The following is a 26,114-nucleotide window of genomic DNA, read 5'->3' as shown; positions in this document are numbered from 1 at the left end:
TTGAGGCTGTTTGGGGGTCACTTTATTAATCAATAATTCCCACATTTACCACTTTTTTGTGCATTTTCCTCCTTTATATCATAAAATTAAACCTAAAAAACCCCAAATTGGTTCAGTTGGTGCCACCAATTTGTGTTTTGAGGTGATTTTGGGGCCATTTTGATGCTGAGGTGATTCAGGCGCCGCCATTTTGAGGCCGTTTGGGGGTCACTTTGTTAATCAATAATTCCCACATTTACCACTTTGTTGTGCATTTTCCTCCTTTATATCATAAAATTAAACCTAAAAAACCCCAAATTGGTTCAGTTGGTGCCACCAATTTGTGTTTTGAGGTGATTTTGGGGCCATTTTGATGCTGAGGTGATTCAGGCGCCGCCATTTTGAGGCCGTTTGGGGGTCACTTTGTTAATCAATAATTCCCACATTTCCCACTTTTTTGTGCCTTTTCCTCCTTTATATCATTAAATTAAACCTAAAAATCCCCAAATTGGTTCAGTTGGTGCCGCCAATTTGTGTTTTGAGGTGATTTTGGCGCCATTTTGTCCCCTGAGGTGATTCAGGCGCCATTTTGAGGCCGTTTGGGGGCCACTTTGTTAATCAATAATTCCCACATTTACCACTTTGTTGTGCATTTTCCTCCTTTATATCATAAAATTAAACCTAAAAAACCCCAAATTGGTTCAGTTGGTGCCGCCAATTTGTGTTTTGAGGTGATTTTGGGGCCATTTTGTCCCCTGAGGTGATTCAGGCGCCATTTTGTTCCCTGAGGTGATTCAGGCGCCGCCATTTTGAGGCCGTTTGGGGATCACTTTATTAATCAATAATTCCCACATTTACCACTTTTTTGTGCATTTTCCTCCTTTATATCATAAAATTAAACCTAAAAAACCCAAAATTATAACACAAAAAGGACCCAGGCGTCCGGCTGCACAAACACTTTAATTACAACAACAACTTGGGAGCTTTTGGGGGGGGAACTCGCTCTCCCGGACGCCTGGGTCCCTCCCGGACGCCTGGGTCCCCCCCGGACGCCTGGGTCCTTTACGGGGGGGGGTCGTTTCGGGGTCTACGGGGTTGGTTGCGTTCGGGGTGCAGTAAAATGACGTAAACTTTGGGGGCGTAGAGGAGGCCGAGGGGGACGGAGGCCGAGAGCGTCATGGACACCGTCAACGTGGCCGTCTGGACGTGGACCTGGGGACAATGGGGACAACTGGGGGGGTCACAAGTGTCACCTCCCTCTTATCGGGGTGTCCCCAACCTCCTCGTGTCCCCAAACCCCCATATTTGGGTGTCTAATAGGTCCTAATGTCCCCAAATCCCCATTTCTTGGTGTCCCCAACTCCGCCATCTTGGGCTGTCCCCAATGTCCTGGTGGCCCCAAATCCCCATATTTGGGTGTCCCCAACCTCTTGATGTCCCCAAGTGTCACCTCCATCATCTCGGGGTGTCCCCAAGTTCCTGGTGGCCCCAAATCCCCATATTTGGGTGTCCCCAACCTCTTGATGTCCCCAAGTGTCACCTCCCCCATATTGGGGTGTCCCCAATGTCCTGGTGGCCCCAAACCCTGATGTCTTGGATGTCCCCAACCTCTTGATGTCCCCAAGTGTCACCTCCCCCATATTGGGGTGTCCCCAGCCTCCTGGTGGCCCCAAATCCCCATATTTGGGTGTCCCCAACCTCTTGATGTCACCTCCAACATCTTGGGGTGTCCCCAACCTCCTTGTGCCCCCAAACACCCATTTATTGGGGTGTCCCCAACCTGGTGTCCCCAAGTGTCACCTCCACCATCTTGGGGTGTCCCCAACCTCCTCGTGTCCCCAAACCCCCATATTTGGGTGTCTAATAGGTCCTAATGTCCCCAAATCCCCATTTCTTGCTGTCCCCAACTCTGCCATCTTGGGCTGTCCCCAATGTCCGGGTGGCCCCAAACCCCCATATTTGGGTGTCCCCAACCTCTTGATGTCCCCAAGTGTCACCTCCCCCATATTGGGGTGTCCCCAACCTCCTCGTGTCCCCAAACCCCCATATTTGGGTGTCTAATAGGTCCTAATGTCCCCAAATCCCAATTTCTTGGTGTCCCCAACTCCGCCATCTTGGGCTGTCCCCAATGTCCTGGTGGCCCCAAATCCCCATATTTGGGTGTCCCCAACCTCTTGATGTCCCCAAGTGTCACCTCCCCCATATTGGGGTGTCCCCAATGTCCTGGTGGCCCCAAACCCTGATGTCTTGGATGTCCCCAACCTCTTGATGTCCCCAAGTGTCACCTCCCCCATATTGGGGTGTCCCCAATGTCCTGGTGGCCCCAAACCCCCATTTCTTGGGTGTCCCCAACCTCTTGATGTCACCTCCAACATCTTGGGGTGTCCCCGGCCTCCTTGTGTCCCCAAACACCCATTTATTGGGGTGTCCTCAATCTGGTGTCCCCGAGGTGTCACCTCCCCTATATGGGGGTGTCCCCAACTTCCTGGTGTCCCCAAACCCCATATTTGGGTGACCAATACATCCTGGTGTCCCCAAATCCCCATTTCTTGGGTGTCCCCAATCTGGTGTCCCCAAGTGTCACCTCCACCATCTTGGGGTGTCCCCAACCTCTTGGTTGTCCCCAAACTCTTGGGTGTCCCCAAACCTCCATCTCCTGAGTGTCCCCAAACCTCTTTGTCCCCCAAATTCTTGTGTGTCCCCATAGTCCCATGTCCCCCATCTACTGGGTGTCCCCAAACCTCTTGGTTGTCCCCAAACTCTTGGGTGTCCCAAAGTCCCACATCCCCCATCTCTTGGGTGTCCCCAAACCTCCTGGTGACCCCAAATCTCCATCTCCTGGGTGTCCCCGAAGTCCCATGTCCCCCATCTACTGGTGTCCCCAAACCTCCTGGTGTCCCCAAAGTCCCATGTCCCCCATCTCCTGGTTGTCCCCAAACCTCTTGGTTGTCCCCAAACTCTTGGGTGTCCCCAAACCTCCATTTCCTGGTCGTCCCCAACCTCCTGGTGTCCCCAAAGTCCCATGCCCCCCATCACCTGATTGTCCCCAAACTCTTGGTGTCCCCAACCTCTTGGCTCCCCCCAAACCTCCATCACCTGATTGTCCCCAAACCTCTTGATTGTCCCCAACCTCTTGGGTGTCCCCAAACCTCCATCTGCTGGTTGTCCCCAACCTCCTGGTGTCCCCAAAGTCTCATGTCCCCCATCTCCTGGTTGTGCCCAAACCTTCTGGTGTCCCCAAACCTCTTGGTTGTCCCCAACCTCCTGGCTCCCCCCAAACCTCCATCACCTGGTTGTCCCCAAACTCTTGGGTGTCCCCAAAGTCCCATGTCCCCCATCTACTGGATCTCCCCAAACCTTCTGGTTGTCCCCAAACCTCTTGGGTGTCCCCAAAGTCCCATGTCCCCCATCTACTGGATCTCCCCAAACCTCTTGGTTGTCCCCAAACCTCTTGGTTGTCCCCAAGCCTTCTGGTGACCCCAAACTCATGGTGTCCCCAAACCTCTTGGTTGTCCCCAACCTCTTGGCTCCCCCCAAACCTCCATCACCTGGTTGTCCCCAAACTCTTGGGTGTCCCCAAAGTCCCATGTCCCCCATCTACTGGATCTCCCCAAACCTCTTGGTTGTCCCCAAACCTCTTGGTTGTCCCCAAGCCTTCTGGTGACCCCAAACTCATGGTGTCCCCAAACCTCTTGGTTGTCCCCAACCTCCTGGCTCCCCCCAAACCTCCATCACCTGGTTGTCCCCAAACTCTTGGGTGTCCCCAAAGTCCCATGTCCCCCATCTACTGGATCTCCCCAAACCTCTTGGTTGTCCCCAAACCTCTTGGTTGTCCCCAAGCCTTCTGGTGACCCCAAACTCATGGTGTCCCCAAACCTCTTGGTTGTCCCCAACCTCTTGGCTCCCCCCAAACCTCCATCACCTGGTTGTCCCCAAACTCTTGGCTGTCCCCAAAGTCCCATGCCCCCCATCTACTGGATCTCCCCAAACCTCTTGGGTGTCCCCAAATCTCTTGGATATCCCCAAAGTCCCACGTCCCCAAACCTCTTGGTTGTCCCCAAACCTCCTGGTGTCCCCAAACCACCTGGTGACCCCAAACCTCTTGGTTGTCCCCAACCTCTTGGCTCCCCCCAAACCTCCATCACCTGGTTGTCCCCAAACTCTTGGCTGTCCCCAAAGTCCCATGCCCCCCATCTACTGGATCTCCCCAAACCTTCTGGTTGTCCCCAAACCTCTTGGGTGTCCCCAAAGTCCCACGTCCCCCATCTACTGGATCTCCCCAAACCTCTTGGGTGTCCCCAAAGTCCCATGCCCCCCATCTACTGGATCTCCCCAAACCTCTTGGGTGTCCCCAAACCTCTTGGATATCCCCAAAGTCCCACGTCCCCAAACCTCTTGGTTGTCCCCAAACCTCCTGGTGTCCCCAAACCTCCTGGTGACCCCAAACCTCTTGGTTGTCCCCAACCTCCTGGCTCCTCCCAAACCTCCATCACCTGGTTGTCCCCAAACTCTTGGGTGTCCCCAAAGTCCCATGTCCCCCATCTACTGGATCTCCCCAAACCTCTTGGTTGTCCCCAAACCTCCTGGTGACCCCAAATTCATGGTGTCCCCAAACCTCTTGGTTGTCCCCAACCTCCTGGCTCCCCCCAAACCTCCATCACCTGGTTGTCCCCAAACCTCTTGGTTGTCCCCAAAGTCCCATCTCCCCAAACCTCTTGGTTGTCCCCAAACCTCCTGGTGTCCCCAAACCTCCTGGTGACCCCAAACCTGTTGACTGTCCCCAACCTCCTGGCTCCCCCCAAACCTCCATCACCTGATTGTCCCCAAACTCTTGGTGTCCCCAACCTCTCAAACCCCCCCAAACCCCCCACCCCCTCCAGCTGTCCCCAATGTCCCCAAGATGTCCCCTCACCCTCTCAGCCGACCGAGCAGCCCCGAAGAAGATGGGCCCGAAGGCCAACCAGACCACGCACGTGGTGTACATGGCGAACCCAATGGGTTTGGCCTCGTTGAAGGTCTCGGGGACCCCCCGGGCCTTGACGGCGTAGACCGTGCAGGTCACCATGAGCAGGAGAGCGTAGGCCAAGCAGGCCAAGGTCCCCCCTTCGGCCATGTCGCACCGCAGGACCCCCCGCGCGTCCTCGGGGTCGGGGGTCCGGCCCATGTCGTAGTCCACGAGGGCGTGGGGTGGGCGCAGGAGGAGCCAAAGGGCCACGGCCACCAGTTGGAGGCCACTCAAGGTGAAGGTGATCACCAGCTGGGATGTGGGGCTGATGAAGCGCGGCGGCGTCACCGAGCGTTTGCCTAAAAGGGGGGACAAGATGGGGGGAAGTTGGGGAGGGACCTTGTCCTATGGCTGGTAAACCCAACTTTGGGCCTTCAGACCCAACTTTGGGCCTTCAGACCCAACTTTGGGTCTTTGAACCCGACTTTTGGCCTTCAGACCCAACTTTGGGTCTTTGAACCCAACTTTGGGCCTTCAGACCCAACTTTGGGTCTTTGAACCCGACTTTGGGCCTTCAGACCCAACTTTGGGTCTTTGAACCCGACTTTTGGCCTTCAGACCCAACTTTGGGTCTTTGAACCCAACTTTGGGCCTTCAGACCCAACTTTGGGTCTTTGAACCCGACTTTGGGTCTTCAGACCCAACTTTGGGTCTTTGAACCCGACTTTTGGCCTTCAGACCCAACTTTGGGTCTTTGAACCCAACTTTGGGCCTTCAGACCCAACTTTGGGCCTTTGAACCCGACTTTGGGCCTTCAGATCCAACTTTGGGTCTTTGAACCCAACTATTGGTCTTCAAACCCAACTTTGGGCCTTTGAACCCAACTTTGGGCATTTGAACCCAACTTTGGGCCTTCAAACCCAACATTTGGTCTTTAAACCCAACTTGGGGCCTTCAGACCCAACTTTGGGTCTTGGAACCCAACCATTGGTCTTTAAACCTGACTTTGGGCCTTTGAACCCAACTTTGGGTCTTTGAACCCAACTATTGGTCTTTAAACCTGATTTTGGGCCTTTGAACCCAACTTTGGGCCGTCAAACCCAACATTTGGTCTTTAAACCCAACTTTGGGCCTTTGAACCCAACTTTGGGCCTTCAGACCCAACTTTTGGTCTTCAAACTCAGTTTTTGATCATCAAACCCAACTTTGGGTCTTTCAACTCAACTTTGGGCCTTCAAGCTCAACTTTGGGCCTTCAAACCTGACTTTGGACCCTCAAACCCAACCTTTGGTATTTAAACTCAACTTTTGGTCTTCAAACTCAATATTTGATCATCAAACCCAACTTTGGGTCTTTCAACTCAACTTTGGGCCTTTGAACCCAACTTTGGGCCTTCAAACCCAACATTTGGTCTTTAAACCCAACTTTGGGCCTTCAGACCCAACTTTGGGCCTTCAAACCCAACTTTGGGCCTTCAGACCCAACTTTTCGTCTTCAAACTCAACTTTTGGTCTTCAAACCCAGCTTTCAATCTTTCAGCCCAACTTTGGGTCTTTAAACCCAACTCTTGGTCTTCAAACCCAACTTTTGGTCTTTAAACTCAACATTTGGTTTTCAAACTCAATATTTGATCATCAAACCCAACTTTGGGCCTTCCAACCCAACTTTTGACCCTTCCAATGCAACTTTTGACCCTTCCAACCCAACTTTGGGCCTTCAAACTCAACTTTTGGCCTTCAAACCCAACTTATGGTCTTCAAACCCAACATTTGACCCTCAAACCCAACTTTCGACCATCAAACCCAACTTCTGGTCTTCAAACCCAACGTTTGGTCTTCAGACCCAACTTTTGACCATCAAACCCAACTTTTGGTCTTCAAACCCGACTTTGGGCCTTTGAACCCAACTTCGGGCCTTCGAACCCAATTTCTGGTCTTCAAACCCAACCTTTGGTCTTCAGACCCAACCTTTGGTCTTTCAACCCAACCTTTGGTCTTCAGACCCAACTTTTGGTCTTTCAACTCAACCTTTGGTCTTCAAACCCAACCTTTGGTCTTCCAACCCAACCTTTGGTCTTCAGACCCAACTTTTGGTCTTCAAACCCAACCTTTGGTCTTTCAACCCAACCTTTGGTCTTCAAACCCAACCTTTGGTCTTCAAACCCAACTTCCGACCCCCAAACCCAACTTTTGGTCTTCAAACCCAACTCTTGCCCCCCAAACCCAACTTTTGCCCCCCAAACCCAACTCTTGCCCCCCAACCCCAACTTTTGCCCCCTAACCCCACCTCTCCCACCACCCCCACCCCCTCCTCACCCTGCTCGAAGATCCGGTAGATGCGATTGGTCTTGGTGAGCAGCGCGGCGTAGCTCAGCGTCATCCCCGCCCCCAGGAAGAGCCTCCTCACGGCGCACACCCCCACCCCCGGCTCGGCCACCATGACGAACGTGATCCCGTAGACCATGGCGATCCCCACCAACAACACGTAGCTCAGCTCCCGCCCCGACGCCTTCACGATGGGCGTCTCGTGGTGCTTCACGAAGGTCACCAGCACCACCGCCGTGGCCACCAGGCCCAAGGTGGCCAACGCCAAGGGGACGGCGGCCAACGGGTCCCCCCAGCGGAGGCGTAAGACGGGGGTGGGGCGGCAGGAGGTGTGGTCGGGGGTGGGGCGGAGGTGGGCGGGGCACGGTTGACACGTGTGGACGTCGGCGCGGTACAGGTACCCCCTACAGGCCTCGCAGTGCCAACAGCACGGGACGCCCTTGACCGGCGTCTTCTTCTCGCCGCGGCCACAGGGGAGGCTGCAGACCGAGGGGGGCGGGGACGAGCTGTTGGTGCCCCAGTCGAGGGATTCGGCCTATGGGAGAAGGATGGGGGTGAGGACACGCCCACCGAGAGGACGCGCCCACTGGTTGGTTATGGAGGGCGCAGTTGACCATTGAGATCCCAGTTGACCATTGGGTCCCACCAGTTGACCGTTGAGATCCCCATTGACCATTGAGATCCCAGTTGACCGTTGGGTCCCACCAGTTGACCATTGAGATCCCCGTTGACCATTGAGATCCCAGTTGACTATTGAGGTGCCACCAGTTGACCATTGAGGGTCTACCAGTTGACCATGGAGATCCCAGTTGATCATTGGGTCACACTACTTGACCATTGAGGGTCTACCAGTTGATCATTGAGGGTCTACCAGTTGACCATGGAGATCCCAGTTGACCATTGGGTCACACCAGTTGACCATTGAGGGTCTACCAGTTGACCATTGGGGTCCCAGTTGCCCATGAAGGTGCCACCAGTTGACCATGGTTGGTCCCAATTGACCATTGGGTCCCACCAGTTGACCATTGAGAGTCTACCAGTTGACCATGGTGGGTCCCAGTTGACCATGGTGAGTCCCAGTTGGCCATTGGGTCCCACCAGTTGACCATTGAGGGTCTACCAGTTGACCATGGTGGGTCCCAGTTGACCATTGGGGTCCCACCAGTTGACCATTGGGTCCCACCAGTTGGCCATTGAGATCCCCGTTGACCATGGAGGTCCCAGTTGGCCATTGGGTCCCACCAGTTGACCGTGGTTGGTCCTGGTTGACCACTGAGGTGCCACCAGTTGACCATTGAGTCCCACCAGTTGACCATTGAGTCCCACCAGTTGACCATTGGGTCCCACCAGTGGACCATTGGGTCCCACCAGTTGACCATTGAAGGTCTACCAGTTGACTATGGTGGGTCCCAGTTGACCATGGTGGGTCCCAGTTGACCACTGAGTCCCACCAGTTGACCATTGAGGGTCTACCAGTTGACCATTGAGATCCCAGTTGACCATTGGGTCGCACCAGTTGACCATTGAGGTTCTACCAGTTGACTGGGGAGGTCCCAGTTGACCACTGGGGTCCCACCAGTTGACCATTGAGGTCCCACCACTTGACCATTGAGGGTCTACCAGTTGACCCTGGAGGTCCCAGTTGGCCATTGGGTTCCACCAGTTGACCATTGAGTGCCTCCCAGTCCCTCCCAGTCCTTCCTGGTCTATCTCAGTGCTCCCAGTTGCCCTCCCAGTATAAACCACTGCTCCCAGTTGCCCTCCCAGTATAAACCAGTGCTCCCAGTCTCACCCAGAGCCGCAGCCCCTCCACCCATTGCCCCACGGCCCTATAGGAGCCGCTGCCGTTGCCGCCCTGGAACTGGAAGATGTCGTAGCGCCCTGGGGCGTCCCCATTCTCGTTGAATGTCACCGGCGTCCCCGCGCTGCCTGAAACCAGTATAGACCAGTATAAACCAGTACGGACCAGTACAAACCAGTACGGACCAGAAAATCCAGCAAAAAGCACAAAAAACCATGAAAAACCAGTATAAACCAGTATGGACCAGTAAGATCTCCAGTGCCTCCCGGTATATCCCAGTATGCTTTCCAGTGCCTCCCAGCTCCCTCCCAGTATAACCCAGTATGGCCTCCTGAGTCTCCCAGTGCCCCCCAGTATATCCCAGTACGCTCTCCTGTACCTCCCAGTATATCCCAGTGGCTCCCAGTCTATCATATATGGTCGTCAGTGCCTCCCAGTGTATCCCAGTATGCTCTCCAGTGCCTCCCAGTCTATCCCAGTATATCCCATTATGCCCTTCCACTTCTCCCAGTGCCTCCCATTCTCTCCCAGTATAACCCAGTATAACCCAGTATAGCCTCCTGTGCCTCCCAGTTCCTCCCTGTATAACCCAGTATGATCTCCAGCCCTTCCCAGTCCCCTCCCAGTCCCTCCCAGTATAACCCAGTATGACTTTTCCCCCCTCCCATCACCTCCCAGTCCACCCCAGTATAACCCAGTCCGGCTTCCCCTGTCTCCCAGAGCCCCCCGGTCCCCCCCAGTCCCCTCCCAGAGCCCCCCAGGGCCCCCCCAATCCTGTCCCAGAGCCCCCCACTCCCCTCCCAATCCCCCCCAGTCCCTCCCAGTATATCCCAGTACGACTTTTCCCCCCTCCCATCACCTCCCAGTCCACCCCAGTATAACCCAGTCCGGCTTCCCCTGTCTCCCAAAGCCCCCCAGGCCCCCCCCAATCCTCTCCCAGACCCCCCCATTCCTCTCCCAATCCTCCCCAGTCCCTCCCAGTATATCCCAGTATGACTTTTCCCCCCTCCCATCACCTCCCAGTCCCTCCCAGTATAACCCAGTCTGGCCTCCCCTGTCTCCCAGAGCCCCCCAGGCCCCCCCAATCCTCTCCCAGAGCCCCCCACTCCCCTCCCAACCCCCCCAGTCCCTCCCAGTACATCCCAGTATGACTTTTTCCCCCTCCCATCGCCTCCCAGTCCCTCCCAGTCCATCCCAGTCTCTCCAGTACCGTTGAAGGCCACTCTGCGGATGTGCTGGAGCAGTTTCCGCCCATCGGGGGGGTCCATTTTGGGGCACAGCCCCCCCCCCGGACAGGCCTCCCCCATTAAACTGTGCAGCCCATGGGCCATGGCCAACACGGCGTCGATGACGAATTGAACCTTCCCCTCTTGCGTGTAGGGCGAATCGCGCCCGATCCGCTCCCGACCTGCCCCACAGGGACCCATAAGTGTGGGGTGGGACCCACAAGTCAGTGGGGGACACAGAAGTTTGGGGGGGGACCCATAAGTTCCCATTCGATTGGATTGGGTTGATGTTGACGACATGGACAGGATCTAAATGGGTCATTGGGGTGTATTGAATGACATTCTACCCCACACTTATGGGGCAAGGATCAATAGGTTGGGTTTCAGAGACCCTCAAGGGACCCATAAGTTGATGGGGGACCCAGAAGTTTGGGGGGAGACCCATAAGTTTGGGGGGAGACCCATAAGTTCCAATTCAATTGAGTTGGGTTGATGTTGACGACACGGACAGGATCTAAATGGGTCATTGAGATGAATTGAAGAGGGTTCTGCCCCACACTTGGGGGTCAGGGAGACATTAGATGGGCATCAGGGACTCATAAAGGACCCATAAGTGTGGGGTGGGACCCACAAGTCGGTGGGGGACACAGAAGTTTGGGGGGGGACCCATAAGTTCCCATTCGATTGGATTGGGTTGATGTTGACGACATGGACAGGATCTAAATGGGTCATTGGGGTGTATTGAATGACATTCTACCCCACACTTATGGGGCAAGGATCAATAGGTTGGGTTTCAGAGACACTCAAGGGACCCATAAGTTGATGGGGGACCCAGAAGTTTGGGGGGGGACCCCCTAAGGTCCAATTCAATTGGGTTGGGTTGATGTTGACAACACGGACAGGATCTCAATGGGTCATTGAGATGAATTGAAGAGGGTTCTGCCCCACACTTGGGGGTCAGGGAGACATTAGATGGGCATCAGGGACTCATAAAGGACCCATAAGTGTGGGGCAGGACCCACAAGTCGATGGGGGACACAGAGGTTTGGGGGGGACCCATAAGTTCCCATTCAATAGGGTTGGGTTGATGTTGATGAAACAGACAGGATCTAAATGGGCCATTGGGGTCAATTAGAGAAGGTTCTGCCCCACACTTATGGGGCAAGGATCAATAGGTTGGATTTCAGAGACCCTCAAGGGACCCATAAGTTGATGGGGGACCCATAAGTTTGGGGGGGGACCCCCTAAGGTCCAATTGAATTGGGTTGGGTTGATGTTGACAACATGGACAGGATCTCAATGGGTCATTGAGATGAATTGAAGAGGGTTCTGCCCCACACTTGGGGGTCAGGGAGACATTAGATGGGCATCAGGGACTCATAAAGGACCCATAAGTGTGGGGTGGGACCCACAAGTCGGTGGGGGACACAGAAGTTTGGGGGGGGACCCATAAGTTCCCATTCGATTGGATTGGGTTGATGTTGACGACATGGACAGGATCTAAATGGGTCATTGGGGTGTATTGAATGACATTCTACCCCACACTTATGGGGCAAGGATCAATAGGTTGGGTTTCAGAGACCCTCAAGGGACCCATAAGTTGATGGGGGACCCAGAAGTTTGGGGGGAGACCCATAAGTTTGGGGGGAGACCCATAAGTTCCAATTCAATTGAGTTGGGTTGATGTTGACGACACGGACAGGATCTAAATGGGTCATTGAAATGAATTGAAGAGGGTTCTGCCCCACACTTGGGGGTCAGGGAGACATTAGATGGGCATCAGGGACTCATAAAGGACCCATAAGTGTGGGGCGGGACCCATAAGTAGATGGGGGAACCATAAGTTTGGGAGGGGACCCATAAGTTCCAATTCAATTGGGTTGGGTTGATGTTGACGACACAGACAGGATCTAAATGGGCCATTGGGGTCAATTAGAGAAGGTTCTGCCCCACACTTATGGGGCAAGGATCAATAGGTTGGGTTTCAGAGACCCTCAAGGGACCCATAAGTTGATGGGGGACCCATAAGTTTGGGGGGGGACCCCCTAAGGTCCAATTCAATTGGGTTGGGTTGATGTTGACAACACGGACAGGATCTCAATGGGTCATTGAGATTAATTGAAGAGGGTTCTGCCCCACACTTGGGGGTCAGGGAGACATTAGATGGGCATCAGGGACTCATAAAGGACCCATAAGTGTGGGGTGGGACCCACAAGTCGGTGGGGGACACAGAAGTTTGGGGGGGGACCCATAAGTTCCCATTCGATTGGATTGGGTTGATGTTGACGACATGGACAGGATCTAAATGGGCCATTGGGGTGTATTGAATGACATTCTACCCCACACTTATGGGGCAAGGATCAATAGGTTGGGTTTCAGAGACCCTCAAGGGACCCATAAGTTGATGGGGGACCCATAAGTTGATGGGGGACCCAGAAGTTTGGGGGGGGACCCCCTAAGGTCCAATTCAATTGGGTTGGGTTGATGTTGACAACACGGACAGGATCTCAATGGGTCATTGAGATGAATTGAAGAGGGTTCTGCCCCACACTTGGGGGTCAGGGAGACATTAGATGGGCATCAGGGACTCATAAAGGACCCATAAGTGTGGGGTTGGACCCACAAGTCGATGGGGGACACAGAGGTTTGGCGGGGACCCATAAGTTCCCATTCAATATGGTTGGGTTGATGTTGACGACACAGACAGGATCTAAAGGGGCCGTTGGGGTCAATTAGAGAAGGTTCTGCCCCACATTTATGGGGCAAGGATCAATAGGTTGGGTTTCAGAGACCCTCAAGGGACCCATAAGTTGATGGGGGACCCATAAGTTTGGGGGGAGACCCATAAGTTTGGGGGGAGACCCATAAGTTCCAATTCAATTGAGTTGGGTTGATGTTGACGACACGGACAGGATCTAAATGGGTCATTGAGATGAATTGCAGAAGGTTCTGCCCCACACTTATGGGGCAAGAATCAATAGGTTGGGGTCCAGGGACACATAAGGGACTCATAAGGGACCCATAAGTATGGGGTGGGACCCATAAGTCCCAATTCAATAGGGTTGAGGGGCACCCTAGGGTTGATGTTGGAGACATGAGCAAGGCCTAAATGGGCCATAGGGGTGAATTGACAGCGGTTCTGCCCCACACTTATGGGGCAGAGACCCCTAAGCTAGGTCACAGGGACCCATAAGAGCCCCATAAGTTGTGGGGCCACTCCCGGGCAGATCTGTGGGGACTCACCTGTGCACTTGCGGATGGGGCCAGCGGGGCCGCCGTGGGGCTGCCCCACATCGCTATGGGGCAGGCGGCAGTTGAAATCCTCCTCCCAGAACTCGTGGAACCAGAGGTTGCGCCGGTTGTTCTCCAGCGAGCGTGACGTGAAGTACTCGTCAAAACCTGTGGGGCAGCCCCATAGATCCGTGGGGCTGCCCCATAGATCCGTGGAGCGACCCATAGATCCGTGGAGTGACCCACAGGGGGTGACCCAGAAGGGTGATGGGATCGTCCCCCCACTCATATGGGGTCTATTGGGACCCCCTCAAGGGTTCTATGGGTCAATCCATGGGGCTGCCACATAGATGCATAACTCTGCCCCATAGATCTATGGGGCTGACTCCATAGAGGGTGACACAGAATAGTGACACAGACCCTCCCCACACCCATTTGGGGCCTATTGGGACCCCCCGAGGGTCCTATGCGTCAATCTATGGGGCTGCCCCACAAATCCATGACCCCACCCCATAGATCTATGGTCTGGCCCCATAACCAGGTGACACAAGACTCTCCCCCCACCCATTTGGGACCTTCTGCGACACCCCGAGGGTTCTATGGGTCAATCTATGGGGCTGCCCCATAGATCCCTGACTCCACCCCATAGATCTATGGGTCTGGCCCCATAACCAGTTGACCCAGCAGGATGATGGGACCCTCTCCCCACTCATTTGGGGCTTATTGGGACCCCCAGGAGGGCTCTATGGGTCAATCTATGGGGCTGCCCCATAGATCCCTGACTCCACCCCATAGATCTATGGGTCTGGCCCCATAACCAGTTGACCCAGCAGGATGATGGGACCCTCTCCCCACTCATTTGGGGCTTATTGGGACCCCCAGGAGGGCTCTATGGGTCAATCTATGGGGCTGTCCCACAGATCTATGGGTCTGGCCCCGTAACCAAGTGACCCAGGATGGTGACCCCCACCCACATGGGACCTTTTGGGACCCACCCCCGAAGGTTCTATGGGTCAATCTATGGGGCTGCCCCATAGATCCACGACTCTGCCCCATAGATCTATGGGGCTGCCCCATAGCGGGCCTCACCGGGGACGCTGAGGCGCTTGGGCAGGATGGTGATGGCCCCCCGCGCCGCATCCTCCAGCCCCACAACTGGACCTGGTTTCGCCCCCCAACTGTCGGATCCGACCCACGAGAAATGGCCCGAGAGGTTGGCGGCGGCCACGGCCTCCAGGAGGCGCCTGTACCGGGGAAACTGGGGTTACTGGGAGGCGCTGGGAGGGACTGGGAGGGACTGGAGACCATACTGGGTTATACTGGGAGGGACTGGGAAGGGACTGGGAGGGACTGGAAAGGACTGGAGACCATACTGGGATGTACTGGGATAGACTGGGAGGGACTGGGATCAAATGGGCGGGACTGGGAGGCGCTGGAGACCATACTGGGTTATACTGGGAGGGACTGGGAAGGGACTGGGAAGGACTGGAGACCATACTGGGATGTACTGGGATGTACTAGGAGGGACTGGGAGGTGACTGGGGGGGACTGGAAGGGACTGGAGACCATACTGGGATGTACTGGGATAGACTGGGAGGGACTGGGATCAAATGGGCGGGACTGGGAGGCACTGGAGACCATACTGGGTTATACTGGGAGGGACTGGGAAGGGACTGGGAGGGACTGGAAAGGACTGGAGACCATACTGGGATGTACTGGGATGTACTAGGAGGTGACTGGGGGGGACTGGAAGGGACTGGAGACCATACTGGGATGTACTGGGATAGACTGGGAGGGACTGGGATCAAATGGGCGGGACTGGGAGGCACTGGAGACCATACTGGGTTATACTGGAAGGGACTGGGAAGGACTGGAGACCATACTGGGATGTACTGGGATAGACTGGGAGGGACTGGGATCAAATGGGCGGGACTGGGAGGCGCTGGAGACCATACTGGGTTATACTGGGAGGGACTGGGAAGGACTGGAGACCATACTGGGATGTACTGGGATGTACTAGGAGGGACTGGGAGGTGACTGGGGGGGACTGGAAAGGACTGGAGACCATACTGGGATGTACTGGGATAGACTGGGAGGGACTGGGATCAAATGGGCGGGACTGGGAGGCGCTGGAGACTATACTGGGTTATACTGGGAGGGACTGGGAAGGGACTGGGAGGGACTGGAGTTCATACTGGGAGAGACTGGAGACCATACTGGGATATACTGTGAAGGACTGGAGACCATACTGGGATGTACTGGGATATACTGGGAAGGACTGGAGACTATACTGGGATGTAGCGGGATGTACTGGGAGAGACTGGGAGGGGACTGGGAGGTACTGGAGACCATACTGGGTTATACTGGGAGGTACTGGAGACCATACTGGGTTATACTGGGAGGGACTGGAGACCATACTGGGATATACTGGGAAGGACTGGTCTGTAACATGCTATACTGGTCTGTAGCGCGCTATACTGGTCTGTACTGGTTTGTACTGCTCTATACCGGTCCATACTGGTCTAACCATATATCGTCACCATTGGCGACCAGCACCACCCCCTGTGCTGTTGATACCTCCCATACTGGTCTATCTGGTCTACACTGGTTTATACTGGTCTATACTGGTCCATACCGGTTTATACTGGTTCATACTGGTCTATACTGGTCCATACTGATCTATACTGGTCTATACCGGTCTCACCGGATGTCGTCCTCGTTGGCGAACAGCACCACCCCTTGTGCTGTTGACGCCTCCCATACTGGTCTATCTGCTCTATACTGGTTTATACTGGTCCATACTGATCCCTACTGGTCTATACTGGTCCATACCGATCTATACTGGCCCATACTGGTCTATACTGGTCTCACCGGATGTCGTCCTCGTTGGCGAACAGCACCACACCTTGTGCTGTCGACGCCTCCCATACTGGTCTATCTGCTCTATACTGGTTTATACTGGTCCATACTGGTCTATACTGGTCCATACCGATCTATACTGGTCTATACTGGTCTATACTGGTCTCACCAGATGTCGTCCTCGTTGGTGAACAGCACCACCCCTTGTGCTGTCAACGCCTCCCATACTGGTCTATCTGCTCTATACTGGTTTATACTGGTCCATACTGATTCCTACTGGTCTATACTGGTCCATACCGATCTATACTGGCCCATACTGGTCTATACTGGTCTCACCGGATGTCGTCCTCGTTGGCGAACAGCACCACCCCTTGTGCTGTCGACGCCTCCCATACTGGTCTATCTGCTCTATACTGGTTTATACTGGTCCATACTGGTCTATACTGGTCCATACCGATCTATACTGGTCTATACTGGTCTATACTGGTCTCATTGGATGTCGTCCTCGTTGGCGAACAGCACCACCCGTTGTGCTGTCGACGCCTCCCATACTGGTCTACCTGCTCTATACTGGTTTATACTGGTCCATACTGGTCTATACTGGTCCATACCGATCTATACTGGTCTATACTGGTCTATACTGGTCTCACCAGATGTCGTCCTCGTTGGTGAACAGCACCACCCCCTGTGCTGTCAACGCCTCCCATACTGGTCTATCTGCTCTATACTGGTTTATACTGGTCCATACTGATCCCTACTGGTCTATACTGGTCCATACCGATCTATACTGGTCCATACTGGTCTATACTGGTCTCACCGGATGTCGTCCTCGTTGGCGAACAGCACCACACCTTGTGCTGTCAACGCCTCCCATACTGGTCTACCTGCTCTATACTGGTTTATACTGGTCCATACTGGTCTATACTGGTCCATACCGATCTATACTGGTCTATACTGGTCTATACTGGTCTCACCAGATGTCATCCTCGTTGGTGAACAGCACCACCCCCTGTGCTGTCAACGCCTCCCATACTGGTCTATCTGCTCTATACTGGTTTATACTGGTCCATACTGATTCCTACTGGTCTATACTGGTCCATACCGATCTATACTGGTCTATACTGGTCTATACTGGTCTCACCGGATGTCGTCCTCGTTGGCGAACAGCACCACCCCCCGCGCCGTCGATGCCTCCCATACTGGTCTATCTGCTCTATACTGGTTTATACTGGTCCATACTGATCCCTACTGGTCTATACTGGTCCATACCGATCTATACTGGTCCATACTGGTCTATACTGGTCTCACCGGATGTCGTCCTCGTTGGCGAACAGCACCACCCCCCGCGCCGTCGACGTCTCCATCAGCCTCCCCACCACCTTGGCGAACTCCTCGGGCGCCGGTTCCCGCGGGATCTTGATGGACTGGGCGATGCAGAGCCCGCCTGCGCCAGTATAAACCAGTACAAACCAGTGCAAACCGGTACAGACCGGTATGCACCGGTATAAACCAGCAGACACCAGTACCAGGCCCCTAGAGCCCAGTTATGAAGCTGTGGTAGACAAGGGGTCAATGGTGTCCCTGCTCCCAGTGCCTCCCAGTTCATCCCAGTGACTCCCAGTTAATCCCAGTGACTCCCAGTCCATCCCAGTCCTCCCCAGTTCATCCCAGTCCCTCCCAGTTCATCCCAATACCTCCCAGTCTCTCCCAGTCCCTCCCAGTCCCTCCCAGTCCATCCCAGTCTCCCCCAGTCCCTCCCAGTCCCTCCCAGTCCCTCCCAGTCCCTCCCAGTCTCCCCCAGTCCCTCCCAGTCTCTCCCAGGCCATCCCAGTCCCTCCCAGTCCCTCCCAGTCCCCCCCAGTTCATCCCAGTCCCTCCCAGTCCACCCCAGTTCATCCCAGTCCCTCCCAGTTCATCCCAGTCCCTCCCAGTCTCTCCTATCCCACCCAGCCCATCCCAATCCCTTCCAGTTCATCCCAATCCCTTCCAGTTCACCCCAGTCCCTCCCAGTCCTCCCCAATCTCTTCCCAGTCCTTCCCAGTCCTTCCCAGTCCCTCCCAGTCCCTCCCAGTCCACCCCAGTCCCTCCCAGTCCCTCCCAGTCTCTCCCATCCCATCCCAATCCCTTCCAGTTCATCCCAATCCCTCCCAGTCCACCCCAGTCCCTCCCAGTCTCTCCCATCCCATCCCATCCCAATCCCTTCCAGTTCATCCCAATCCCTTCCAGTTCACCCCAGTCCCTCCCAGTCCCTCCCAGTCCTCCCCAATCGCTTCCCAGTCCCTCCCAGTCCCTCCCAGTCCCTCCCAGTCTCTCCCATCCCATCCCATCCCATCCCAATCCCTTCCAGTTCATCCCAATCCCTTCCAGTTCACCCCAGTGCCTCCCAGTCCCTCCCAGTCCTCCCCAATCCCTCCCCAGTCCCTCCCAGTCCCTCCCAGTCCCCCCCAGTCCCTCCCATCCCATCCCATCCCAATCCCTTCCAGTTCATCCCAGTCCCTTCCAGTTCACCCCAGTGCCTCCCAGTCCCTCCCAGTCCTCCCCAATCCCTTCCCAGTCCCTCCCAGTCCCTCCCAGTCCACCCCAGTCTCTCCCATCCCATCCCATCCCATCCCATCCCATCCAGTTCATCCCAATCCCTTCCAGTTCACCCCAGTCCCTCCCAGTCCTCCCCAATCCCTTCCCAGTCCCTCCCAGTCCCTCCCAGTCCACCCCAGTGCCTCCCAGTCTCTCCCATCCCATCCCATCCCATCCCATCCCATCCCAATCCCTTCCAGTTCATCCCAATCCCTTCCAGTTCACCCCAGTGCCTCCCAGTCCCTCCCAGTCCTCCTCAATCCCTCCCCAGTCCCTCCCAGTCCACCCCAGTCCCTCCCAATCTCTCCCATCCCATCCCATCCAGTTCATCCCAATCCCTTCCAGTTCACCCCAGTCCCTCCCAGTCCTCCCCAATCCCTTCCCAGTCCCTCCCAGTCCCTCCCAGTCCCTCCCATCCCATCCCAATCCCTTCCAGTTCATTCCAGTCCCTTCCAGTTCACCCCAGTGCCTCCCAGTCCCTCCCAGTCCTCCCCAATCCCTTCCCAGTCCCTCCCAGTCCCTCCCAGTCCACCCCAGTCCCTCCCAGTCCCTCCCAGTTCCTCCCAGTCCCTCCCATCCCATCCCAATCCCTTCCAGTTCATCCCAATCCCTTCCAGTCCACCCCAGTCCCTCCCAGTCTCTCCCATCCCATCCCATCCCAATCCCTTCCAGTTCATCCCAATCCCTTCCAGTTCACCTCAGTCCCTCCCAGTCCCTCCCAGTCCTCCCCAATCGCTTCCCAGTCCCTCCCAGTCTCTCCCATCCCATCCCATCCCATCCCATCCCATCCCATCCCATCCCAATCCCTTCCAGTTCATCCCAATCCCTTCCAGTTCACCCCAGTGCCTCCCAGTCCCTCCCAGTCCTGCCCAATCCCTTCCCAGTCCCTCCCAGTCCACCCCAGTCCCTCCCATCCCATCCCATCCCATCCCAATCCCTTCCAGTTCATCCCAATCCCTTCCAGTTCACCCCAGTGCCTCCCAGTCCCTCCCAGTCCTCCCCAATCCCTCCCAGTCCCCCCCAGCGCACCCACCGGCCTCGCGGGAGCTCTGCACGAAGGCCTCGACCCCGCTCTCCCCATAACTCCCCTCGGAGGCCACGGTGGCCACGTAACTCCAGCCCAGGGCCCGCACGACCCCCACCATGGCCCGGGCCTGGCACGAGTCGGGGGGCACCACCCGCGAGAAGAACTCGTAGCGCCGGGGGTCGCTCAGCTCGGGGGCCGTGGAGGCGTAGCTGATCTGGGGGATCTGGGGACAATTGGGGACAATGGGGTCGTTGGGGTGAATGGGGATATTGGGGACAATGGGGGCGTTGGGGTCAATGGGGGTATTGGGGACAATGGGGGCGTTGGGGGCAATGGGGGTGTTGGGGGCAATGGGGTCAATTGGGACATTGGGGACAATGGGGGCATTGGGGGCGTTGGGGATATTGGGGACAATGGGGGCAATGGGGGAATTGGGGGCAATGGGGTCAATTGGGACATTGGGGACAATGGGGGCATTGGGGACGTTGGGGATATTGGGGACAATGGGGGCGTTGGGGGCAATGGGGGAATTGGGGGCAATGGGGTCAATTGGGACATTGGGGACAATGGGGGCATTGGGGGCGTTGGGGATATTGGGGACAATGGGGGCGTTGGGGGCAATGGGGGAATTGGGGGCAATGGGGTCAATTGGGACATTGGGGACAATGGGGGCGTTGGGGGCAATGGGGATGTTGGGGGCAATGGGGTCAATTGGGACATTGGGGACAATGGGGGCGTTGGGGGCAATGGGGGAATTGGGGGCAATGGGGTCAATTGGGACATTGGGGACAATGGGGGCGTTGGGGGCAATGGGGATGTTGGGGGCAATGGGGTCAATTGGGACATTGGGGACAATGGGGGCGTTGGGGGCAATGGGGGAATTGGGGGCAATGGGGTCAATTGGGACATTGGGGACAATGGGGGCGTTGGGGGCATTGGGGGCATTGGGGTCAATTGGGATCAATTGGGGTCAATTGGGGTCAATTGGGGTCAATTGGGACATTGGGGTCAATTGGGACATTGGGGACAATGGGGGCGTTGGGGGCGTTGGGATCAATTGGGGTCAATTGGGGTCAATTGGGACATTGGAGATAATGGGGTCATTGAGGTCAATGGGGACATTGGGGTCAATGGGGACATTGGGGTTATTGGGCCCAACGGGGTCATTGGGGTAAATTGGGGCATTGGGGACAATGGGGGCATTGGGGACAATGGGGGCATTGGAGACAATGGGGTCGATTGGGTCATTGGGGTCAATTGGGGTCAATGGGGTCAATGGGGTCATTGGTGTCAATTGGGACATTGGGGACAATGGGGTCGATTGGGTCATTGGGGTCATTTGGGTCAATGGGGTCATTGGGGTCAATTGGGACATTGGGGACAATAGGGCCAATTGGGTCATTGGGGTCGATTGGGTCATTGGGGTCATTGGGATCAATGGGGTCATTGGGGTCAATTGGGACATTGGGGACAATTAGGACATTGGGGACAATGGGGTCGATTGGGTCATTGGGGTCATTGGGGTCATTGGGGTCAATGGGGTCGATTGGGTCAATGGGGTCATTGGGGTCATTTGGGTCAATGGGGTCATTGGGGTCAATTGGGACACTGGGGACAATGGGGCCAATTGGGTCATTGGGGTCGATTGGGTCATTGGGGTCATTGGGATCAATGGGGTCATTGGGGTCAATTGGGACATTGGGGACAATTGGGACATTGGGGACAATGGGGTCGATTGGGTCATTGGGGTCAATTGGGGTCAATTGGGGTCATTGGGGACAATGGGGACAATGGGGTCGATTGGGTCATTGGGGTCATTGGGGTCATTGGGGTCGATTGGGTCAATGGGGTCATTGGGGTCATTGGGGACAATGTTGGCATTGGAGACAATGGGGTCGATTGGGTCATTGCGGTCATTGGGGTCAATGGGGTCAATGAGGTCATTGGGGTCAATAGGGACATTGGGGTCAATTGGGACATTGGGGACAATGGGGTCGATTGGGTCATTGGGGACAATGGGGGCATTGGGGACAGTGGGGGCATTGGGGGTGTTGGGGTTGATTGAGACATTGGGGTCAATTGGGGCATTGGGGACAACGGAGTCAATGGGGACACTGGGTCATTGGGGACAATGGGGTCAATGGGGACACTGGGGTCATTGGGGACAATGGGGACATTGCAGGGGTTGGGGTCATTGGGGACACTGCGGTCAATTGGGACATTGGGGTGATTGGGGGGGTTGGGGGTCATTGGGGTCATTGGGGACAATGGGGACAATGGGGACAATGGGGACATTGCAGTCAATTGGGACATTGGGGTCATTGGGGACGTTGGGGGGGTTGGGGTCATTGGGGACATTGGGGTCAATTGTGACATTGGAGATAATGGGGTCAATGGGGTCATTGAGGTCAATGGGGACATTGGGGGTGTTGGGGGCATCGGGGACAATGGGGTCGATTGGGTCATTGGGGACAATGAGGACATTGGGGGACACGGGGACACTGGGGACATACAGGGACTTGGGGACATGGGGACAATGAAGACATGGGGGCACTGGGAGATGGGGAGATATGGGGGACATGGGGACATCGGGACAGGGTGACATGGGGACATGGGGATATGGGGACAGATCTCCAGAACATTGGTCACCATGATGGACATGAACCCGATGGAGACCCAATGGCCCCATGACCCCATAGACCCCATAGGACCCCATAGAGCCCATAGGACCTCATAATGTCCTCCAATGTCCCCAAATCGAAGATCTCCAGAACATTGGCCACCATGATGGACATGAACCCGATGGAGACACAATGGCCCCATAGACCCCATAGGACCCCATAGACCTCATAGGACCTCATAACATCCCCAACTCATGGTTAAGAACCCAAAGACATTGGCCACCATGATGGACATGAACCCAATGGAGACCCCATGACCCCAAAGACCCCATGGGACCCCACAGACCCCATAGGACCCCATAGACCCCATAGCACCTCATAACATCCCCAACTCATGGTTAAGAACCCAAAGACATTGGCCACCATGATGAGCACGAATCTTCTCCCATCCCGTGTCCCCTTCATGTCACCAACTCCTCAAGTCCCCCCCATGTCCCTATGGCCCCATAGACCCCATAGAACCTCGTAATATCCCCAATGTCCCTGAATGTCCCCAGCTCATGGTTAAGAACCCGAAGACGTTGGCCACCATGATGGACATGAACCCAATGGAGATCCCAATGGCCCCATAGACCCCATAGACCCATAGACCCCATAGACCCCATAGGACCTCATAATGTCCTCCAATGTCCCCAAATCGAAGATCTCCAGAACACTGGCCACCATGATGGACATGAACCCGATGGAGACCCAATGGCCCCATGACCCCATAGACCCCATAGGACCCCATAGAGCCCATAGGACATCATAACATCCCCAACTCATGGTTAAGAACCCAAAGACATTGGCCACCATGATGGACATGAACCCAACGGAGACCCCATGACCCCAAAGACCCCATAGACCCCATAGGACCCCATAGACCCCATAGCACCTCATAACATCCCCAACTCATGGTTAAGAACCCAAAGACATTGGCCACCATGATGGACATGAACCCAACGGAGACCCCATGACCCCAAAGACCCCATAGACCCCATAGGACCCCATAGACCCCATAGGAGCTCATAACATCCCCAACTCATGGTTAAGAACCCAAAGACATTGGCCACCATGATGGACATGAACCCAACGGAGACCCCATGACCCCAAAGACCCCATAGACCCCGTAGGACCCCATAGACCCCATAGGAGCTCATAACATCCCCAACTCATGGTTAAGAACCCAAAGACATTGGCCACCATGATGAACATGGATCTTCTCCCATCCCGTGTCCCCTTCATGTCACCAACTCCTCAAGTCCCCCCCATGTCCCTATGGCCCCATAGACCCCATAGGACCTCGTAACATCCCCCAATGTCCCCAAATCAAAGATCTCCAGAACATTGGCCACCATGATGGACACGAACTCGATGGAGACATAATGGCCCCATAGACCCCATAGGACCTCATAACGTCCCCAACTCATGGTTAATAACCCAAAGACATTGGCCACCGTGATGGACATGAACCCAACGGAGACCCCATGACCCCAAAGACCCCATAGACCCCATAGGACCCCATAGCACCTCATAACGCCCCCACCCCACCCCACAGAGCCCCACAACTCACCGCAAAGAGCCTCAACACGTTGGCCACCATGATGGACACGGAACTCGCCGAGGCCCCGATCACCCCCACCAACCTCTCCGGTGGGTCGCGCTGTGGGGTGGACCCATCGGGACACCTCCCTTGTCCCCCCGTCCCCGCGGCGGCCGTGACGAAGTTACTGACGAAGGCCAGCGCTTGCTCCAAGGCGTAGGTGTCGCGCGAGCACGTGTCCAGGATGCGCGCCCCCAAAGTGACGTTGGGGAGCAGCCGGGGGTCCCCGTTGACCCGATCCAAGGCGTACAACATGGCCTCCAAGCGGTGGATCCCTTGCTCTTTGCGGACCCCCCCGCACGGCACCCCCGGGGGGCCCCGAGCGTGAACGGGGAACAGGCCCCCCAAGGTTAAGTCGCCCTCCAAGCGGATGGCGTGGGGCTGGGTGGGGGCCGGGGGGACGCCGTGGGGCCGGTGGAGGGTGAGGGTGATGGTGAGGAGGGCGAGGAGGCGCATGGCTGGGGGGGGAGGTGGAGTTAGGGGGCGGCGCTGTGGGGTGGGGACCCAATGGGGGGTGGGGACCCAATGGGGGGGTGGGGACCCAATGGGGGAACTCGCTATGGGGTGGGAACCAAACGTGGGGTCAAATATGGGGGGTGGCAGCCCAATGGGGGGACACTCGATGGGGTGGGAACCCAACGGGGAACTCAATGGGGGGAGACCCTATGGGGTGGGGAAGTCAATGGGGGGACTCTCTATGGGGCGGGAACCCAATGGGGGTGGCATTAATGGGGGTGGGAACTCAATGTGGGGAGAAGCTATGGGGTGGGAACCCAATGGGGAACTCAATGGGGGGAGACACTATGGGGTGGGGAACTCAATGGGGGGACTCCCTATGGGGTGGGGAACTCAATGGGGGGAGACCCTATGGGGTGGGGAACTCAATGGGGGGACTCCCTATGGGGCGGGAACCCAATGGGGGTCGCATTAATGGGGGTGGGAACTCAATGTGGGGAGAAGCTATGGGGTGGGAACCCAATGGGGAACTCAATGGGGGGAGACCCTATGGGGTGGGGAACTCAATGGGGGGACTCCCTATGGGGCGGGAACCCAATGGGGGTCGCATTAATGGGGGTGGGAACTCAATGTGGGGAGAAGCTATGGGGTGGGAACCCAATGGGGAACTCGATGGGGGGAGACCCTATGGGGTGGGGAACTCAATGGGGGGACTCCCTATGGGGCGGGAACCCAATGGGGGTCGCATTAATGGGGGTGGGAACTCAATGTGGGGAGAAGCTATGGGGTGGGAACCCAATGGGGAACTCAATGGGGGGAGACCCTATGGGGTGGGGAACTCAATGGGGGGACTCCCTATGGGGTGGGGAACTCAATGGGGGGAGACCCTATGGGGTGGGGAACTCAATGGGGGGACTCCCTATGGGGCGGGAACCCAATGGGGGTCGCATTAATGGGGGTGGGAACTCAATGTGGGGAGAAGCTATGGGGTGGGAACCCAATGGGGAACTCAATGGGGGGAGACCCTATGGGTGGGGAACTCAATGGGGGGACTCCCTATGGGGCGGGAACCCAATGGGGGTCACATTAATGGGGGTGGGAACTCAATGTGGGGAGAAGCTATGGGGTGGGAACCCAATGCGGGGAGACCCTATGGGGTGGGAACCCAATGGGGAACTCAATGGGGGGAGACCCTATGGGGTGGGGAACTCAATGGGGGGACTCTCTATGGGGCGGGAACCCAATGGGGGTCACATTAATGGGGGTGGGAACTCAATGTGGGGAGAAGCTATGGGGTGGGAACCCAATGGGGAACTCGATGGGGGGAGACCCTATGGGGTGGGGAACTCAATGGGGGGACTCCCTATGGGGCGGGAACCCAATGGGGGTCGCATTAATGGGGGTGGGAACTCAATGTGGGGAGAAGCTA

General features: G+C 55.9%; 1 protein-coding gene across 2 annotated transcripts; it reads right to left on the bottom strand.

Moving 5' to 3' along the window:
• Positions 1-920: 920 nt before the first annotated feature.
• Positions 921-25,048, bottom strand: LOC136114246 (metabotropic glutamate receptor 6-like). Of its 2 annotated transcripts, XM_065859577.2 has the most exons (10): positions 24,200-25,048; positions 19,973-20,189; positions 17,674-17,809; positions 14,596-14,750; positions 13,519-13,674; positions 10,260-10,457; positions 9,041-9,177; positions 7,240-7,783; positions 4,892-5,283; positions 921-1,191 (listed from the first exon to the last, which is right to left on the bottom strand). In XM_065859577.2, the coding sequence occupies exons 1-10, from the start codon at positions 24,683-24,685 to the stop codon at positions 1,042-1,044; spliced, it is 2,571 nt and encodes an 856-aa protein (XP_065715649.1). In that variant the 5' UTR covers positions 24,686-25,048; the 3' UTR covers positions 921-1,041. The 2 variants fall into 2 exon arrangements, with proteins under 2 accessions (XP_065715649.1, XP_071657332.1); XM_071801231.1 differs by lacking the exon at positions 10,260-10,457.
• Between the last annotated feature and the right edge of the window lie 1,066 nt (positions 25,049-26,114).

The sequence above is a fragment of the Patagioenas fasciata genome, chromosome 36 (assembly GCF_037038585.1).
Source record: "Patagioenas fasciata isolate bPatFas1 chromosome 36, bPatFas1.hap1, whole genome shotgun sequence".
Classification (NCBI taxonomy): Eukaryota; Metazoa; Chordata; class Aves; order Columbiformes; family Columbidae; genus Patagioenas; species Patagioenas fasciata.
This window is presented reverse-complemented; position numbering and strand designations above follow the sequence as displayed.